Source organism: Lolium perenne, chromosome 3, assembly GCF_019359855.2.
Source record: "Lolium perenne isolate Kyuss_39 chromosome 3, Kyuss_2.0, whole genome shotgun sequence".
NCBI classification, from domain to species: domain Eukaryota; kingdom Viridiplantae; phylum Streptophyta; class Magnoliopsida; order Poales; family Poaceae; genus Lolium; species Lolium perenne.
Genome location: NC_067246.2, coordinates 200,031,680 through 200,037,098, shown reverse-complemented (window position 1 = coordinate 200,037,098; position 5,419 = coordinate 200,031,680). Strand labels below are relative to the sequence as shown.

Below are 5,419 nucleotides of genomic sequence, written 5' to 3'. Positions count from 1 at the left end.
AGGGGAAACCTAGCCAAGCTAGGACTCCCGCTAGAGGTGGGAGTTCCACCTCCCATATGGGGGATGGCCGGCCCCCTAAGGGGGAGTCCACTTGGGACTCCTCCCCACCTAGGGTTGGCCGGCCATGGAGGTGGAGTCCCATGTGGACTCCACCTTCCTTGGTGGTTTCTTCCGGACTTTTCTAGAACCTTCTAGAACCTTCCATAGAACCTTCCGTGACATTTTAATTCACATAAAATGACATCCTATATATGAATCTTATTCTCCGGACCATTCCAAAACTCCTCGTGATGTCCGGGATCTCATCCGGGACTCCGAACAAATATTCGAACTCCATTCCATATTCAAGTACTACCATTTCAACATCCAACTTTAAGTGTGTCACCCTACGGTTCGTGAACTATGTGGACATGGTTGAGTACTCACTCCGACCAATAACCAATAGCGGGATCTGGAGATCCATAATGGCTCCCACATATTCAACGATGACTTTAGTGATCGAATGAACCATTCACATACGATACCAATTCCCTTTGTCACGCGATATTTTACTTGTCCGAGGTTTGATCTTCGGTATCACTCTATACCTTGTTCAACCTCGTCTCCTGACAAGTACTCTTTACTCGTACCGTGGTATGTGGTCTCTTATGAACTCATTCATATGCTTGCAAGACATTAGACGACATTCCACCGAGAGGGCCCAGAGTATATCTATCCAGGCTATGCTCGGCCCGGACTTTGCTGGCCTGCAGGAAAAAAAAGGCAGTGGCCTTTTCTCAGCGAATGCAGCGGACGGCCGTTCTCAACTCACTTCGGCCAGTCACCGTCCGATCACGATTCAGCGGGACATCGTCGCCCACGTTGCGGCACTCCCCAACCAAACATCGCGAGGCGTTACCGGGGAAAAAATCGAACCAAGCAGAAAAGGGTCACGAACTCACGACACTCCCCACCCATGGCGGCCGCGCGCGTCCACCTCCACCTCTGCCCGCGCCTCCTCCGAGCCTTCGCGTCCTCCACGTCTCGCCCTCTCGTCGCGACCCACACCAGGACTTCGCCCTTACGGCGCACGGGACCGGCCAGGCCGCTCGCCGCCCGCAACCGCCGCGGGGCCGGCTCCTCCATGGCCGCCGCGCCGCCCGCCGAGGCCGAGGACTTCGCCACAGGTTAGCAGCCGCCTCCCGAGAACTTATCCATACTTCGTTCTACTAGCTTACAGTTCTACAGTACATCTTACTCGGTTTTTTCTTGCTGTTGCGCGATGCAGCTGCGGACCTGCAGTTCGAGGCGCCGCTCAAGATCGTGCTGTACCCCGACCCCGTCCTGCGCGCGCGCAACAAGCGCATCAACACCTTCGACGCCAACCTCCGCTCCCTCGCGGACGAGATGTTCGACGTCATGTACAAGTGAGTCTGGAACTGGAAGTATAGCCGTACGTGCGTCATATTTGCCTCTGCTGTTGCGCGCACCGGAGCTGTTCGCTGAAATGCGGATGAGGTTGCTGCGCCACTTTTTTCACGAATATCCTCGGAATTGTGGATATGACGCACAGCCGACTCGCATAAATCCACAACGCCATTCATGTAGCAGCTAAAGCGTGTTGGTTTTCACTTAGTTTTAGCAAATGTATACACCCTTGGAGTTGCTAGGACCTTGTTTCAAACCAGATTTCTGCACACGTAGGATTGACACGCACAAGGTATTGATTCACCGTCTCGGTTTCATGCCACAGGACTGATGGCATCGGTCTCTCGGCACCGCAAGTCGGGGTGAACGTGCAGCTCATGGTGTTCAACGAAGCCGGGGTGAAAGGAGAAGGGCAGGAGATTGTCCTTGTCAACCCGGAGGTGTACAAGTTCTCGAAGCGATTGGTAGTCGATGAAGAGGGGTGCTTGTCGTTCCCTGGGATATATGCCAATGTGCTGGTGAGAATAATCTCCATACCAATACAAGTTGTGTTGCTGTTTGCAGTGAGAAGGTTACATCTGCCATGTTTTAAAGTTACTGTCTGTTTCATTTGTCTTGTGCTGTTGCTGGCTTCCTGATTCTGCATACCTTCCACATAAGAGAAATACCCAATTTGCAACCCTTGCAGCCAGTGGCGGAGTGTGAGTGAAATATTAACATGGGCCAATCAAGCCACATCTCTTCAGTGGGCCAGTATTTAATAGATCCGGCGAGACAAATAAGCTAAACTGCCCTAGAAAAAACTAATAAATACAAGTTTCACTTTGATAAGACTGGGCCAGCACCCAGGTTGGCCTCCAAGAAGCGCCGCCAGTGCTTGCAGCTGTTCAATTTTTTGCCTTGAACTATAAAGCTGGTTCTTTCTAACTTTAAAATCTTGAATCAGTTCACTAGAAAATCATTTGTTTCTAACTATTAGTTTTATTTGGAAAACTCTGAAGCTTCCAAAATTTTGGAAATAGTAAAAAGTCAATCCCAAATTAATGATTCAGGCTCCACTCTGCCATCGGAGTGGGCAAAGCAGCACCGAACGGTGTGAACTGCACGGATTTGGAACACAGAGTAGAGCAAAACCACAATGCATTTTGTGGAGTCGGGAAAACAGTGCTCGGTGCACTTCGTGTCTTGCCCGCACATCCTGACTTACAAGCTTGCACCTGGAGTTTATTAGTTTCTGAATTTTTAAAAATCGTGATATTATTAACCATGTATTTCCTGATTGTTATTGCAAGATGTTTTTTTAAATAAATCGCTGACATGGCAAGGTGCTGACATGTAAAAGTGCCATGTGTGATCTCAGTCAGCAAAAAACTGCTCCGGATAGGGCCAAGTGCGTGAAATAAACTGATTCAAGAGTTCAAGGATAAAACAACCGGTGTCAGAGTTCAAGATTGAAAAGTGAGGGTTAAAAATATGGACTTGTTTCATTTTTATATGCACCCGAAACGTAAGTGATTTTTATCTTGTGTTATGCTTAGAATCAACTTGACATTAATCAGCGATCTAGCCAACTGAGATTAAGCTTGTACGGACTTTCTAACAATAATTTCAACTGTGTTTGCTTTAAAGCAAGTATGGCATTCATTATTACAAATAGATTATGCTTCACAAATTCACATGCTGACTCAAAAAAATTAGAACATGAGAGTTAGGTTTAAAGCTAACTAACATTCATATGCTTTTATTTTCTTAACAATCTATGTTATGTAAGGAAGTATTAGATATACCGAACAAATGGTGGTACTAGTTCTTGATAGGTCCAGTTAACGAATGTAGTCAATATCCGCCTTTGCTGATCCTATTATTTGGTACTTTTTTTGTGTTCATTTTTTGTGTGCTTGTAAATAAAAGGAGTCATTTATCTAATTACTCTTATGGGATTATGGCACTTGCGATCGTCTTTCACTACTGTGCTCTTGCAGAGACCAGACACTGTTAAAATTAATGCTCAAGATGTTAGTGGGGCAAAGATCAAAGTTAGGTTATCTCAACTATCTGCAAGAGTGTTCCAGCATGAGTTTGATCACTTACTGGTACGTGCTGAACCATGATCAGACTTAATTATGTCATGTTTGTCTGCAAGATTTCTGATGTAATTTTTTCCGCTCCAGTTAGTTTATGTGGATGACATATTTGAATATTCAATATTCCACTAAGTCAAGTCTGTGTCTCTGTATTTCACTGTCCATGTTACTTTTCATCCAACATACCAACTGGGGTCTAAGGACACCTCAATTTTCGTAATGGAAGTTATTGGGATGGGAGCACAATCAGTACTATAGTCAAGTGACCACTCACCAAGTTGTGGATTTGCAGGGGATTCTTTTCTTCGACAGAATGACTGTGGATGTTGTTGAGAGCATACGTAAACAGCTGAAGGTTAGTAAATGTAATTCTAGCCCAATGCAGGGTAATTGCATTGGAAATATCATAGTACTCCGTAGTTCTTTTGCTTATATACTCTCTCATAACTGAATAGCACAAATCTACACCACTGTTGTTAGTAATGGAACAGAGAGCCACTGCAAATAATGCCTTAATATGCTTAATTTTTTTTTGCTTTTCACAGTTTGTGGGAGCATAGAAGCCTATATTAATTGTTATCAGTAGAACTGATTCATGATAACGATATGCTACTTCTTTGTTACTGTATTAATCTTTCTTGGCTGGAGTTACATGACTTTGGGTTTTTGGTATGAAAAGGTTTGGTCTATTGCTTCTGTAACTTTTCCATCTTTGCATCGTAACAGCTAAGGCACCTTCAATCTAACTGTGAATAAAGTTTGCCGAAATATTTCTTTAAACATGTGCTTATAGTTACATTTGTTATAGAATATACATAGCTTGCAACTTTTGCTTATGTGAAGTCAAACTTTCTCTTTTAAAATAGGACCTGGAGGACAGATACGTGGAAACAACAGGACAGAAAAGCCCCGAAACTGTTGAAAACTACAGAGGAGCAAAGGATGTCATTAGTTTTTCAAGATGATGATTTTGCATCGGTCTCTTTTATCCTTAAACCTGTATAGTTCGTGTGACACTTTTCATTTCAATTAGGCAAAAGCTGAAATGTTTGTCTGCTATTGTGCAAACAGGTTCTGCTCCAAATGTTTCGTCAAGCCGAGCTTCACATTGAGGAGTTTGTGGAACAGTTTGTTGTGCATACTGCGGTCATTCTAGCTATGGCAGTTTTGCATGTCTAGATATTGCTATATCAATGGAATTACAAAAGGAAATTTTACAATTTATCAATGAAGTATTATTTCAAGGAATGAGTGTCTGAACAGTATTTTTGTTTACATGCTATGATAAATTGTACTTTCTCTCTTTCGGCAAGACTATTTTGATCTCTTATTTTCTTAATTTCTTAAAGCAAAGTAAAATTTGGTTAGCAAACAAATAAATGAGACATGAATGAGTGTTTTATATGATGACAAGTGGATGGCTTTTAACTGCTAAGAATAACACACAATGACTGACACAGGTGCATCTGTTCTCTTGTTGCCAGCATATGTATTATACTCGAAACACATCATATGCTTGTATATCTTTGTATAACATGGTCATATGGCACCATGTTTTTTTGGCTACTTTTTATTTCTTGCATAATGGTATTTGTTTAACAAATAGCTAAGAAGTTCCAAGCTTTCCTGGCTAAATTGGTGCAATGAACCCCATGCAAACTTGAATTTTTTTCACAATATATTTGACCGACATAAATAAGGATTCTTGTTTGTTTTACTTTGATTATTTGTTAGCAAAAAAATGTTTCTTGAAAGCACATCGGTTGTAATATATCAATGAGAATGGTCGATGTGGTCCATTTTTGTGTTGATCTGGCGACTTACGCTGATTTTACATGTGTGCTATCGCCTATCGCTATATATGATGCAACTTCCCTAATAATATTGTTTCATGTGATCTTTGTACATAACTATTTTTAAATATTAAG

General features: G+C 42.5%; 1 protein-coding gene across 1 annotated transcript; it reads left to right on the top strand.

The window, feature by feature from the left end:
• Positions 1-925: 925 nt before the first annotated feature.
• On the top strand, positions 926-4,739 carry LOC127343072 (peptide deformylase 1B, chloroplastic). The gene is made up of 7 exons (XM_051369148.2): positions 926-1,166; positions 1,268-1,406; positions 1,733-1,925; positions 3,390-3,500; positions 3,784-3,846; positions 4,358-4,469; positions 4,563-4,739. The coding sequence occupies exons 1-6, from the start codon at positions 956-958 to the stop codon at positions 4,454-4,456; spliced, it is 816 nt and encodes a 271-aa protein (XP_051225108.1). The 5' UTR covers positions 926-955; the 3' UTR covers positions 4,457-4,469; positions 4,563-4,739.
• The last annotated feature ends 680 nt before the right edge of the window (positions 4,740-5,419 follow it).

Bases quoted from the DNA above. Each gene is read 5' to 3' on its own strand.
- LOC127343072 (XM_051369148.2), top strand. From the start codon at position 956: ATGGCGGCCGCGCGCGTCCACCTCCACCTCTGCCCGCGCCTCCTCCGA. The intron at 1,926-3,389 runs GTGAGAATAATC...GTGCTCTTGCAG, and splicing joins GGATATATGCCAATGTGCTG to AGACCAGACACTGTTAAAAT. The intron at 3,847-4,357 runs GTTAGTAAATGT...CTTTTAAAATAG, and splicing joins GCATACGTAAACAGCTGAAG to GACCTGGAGGACAGATACGT.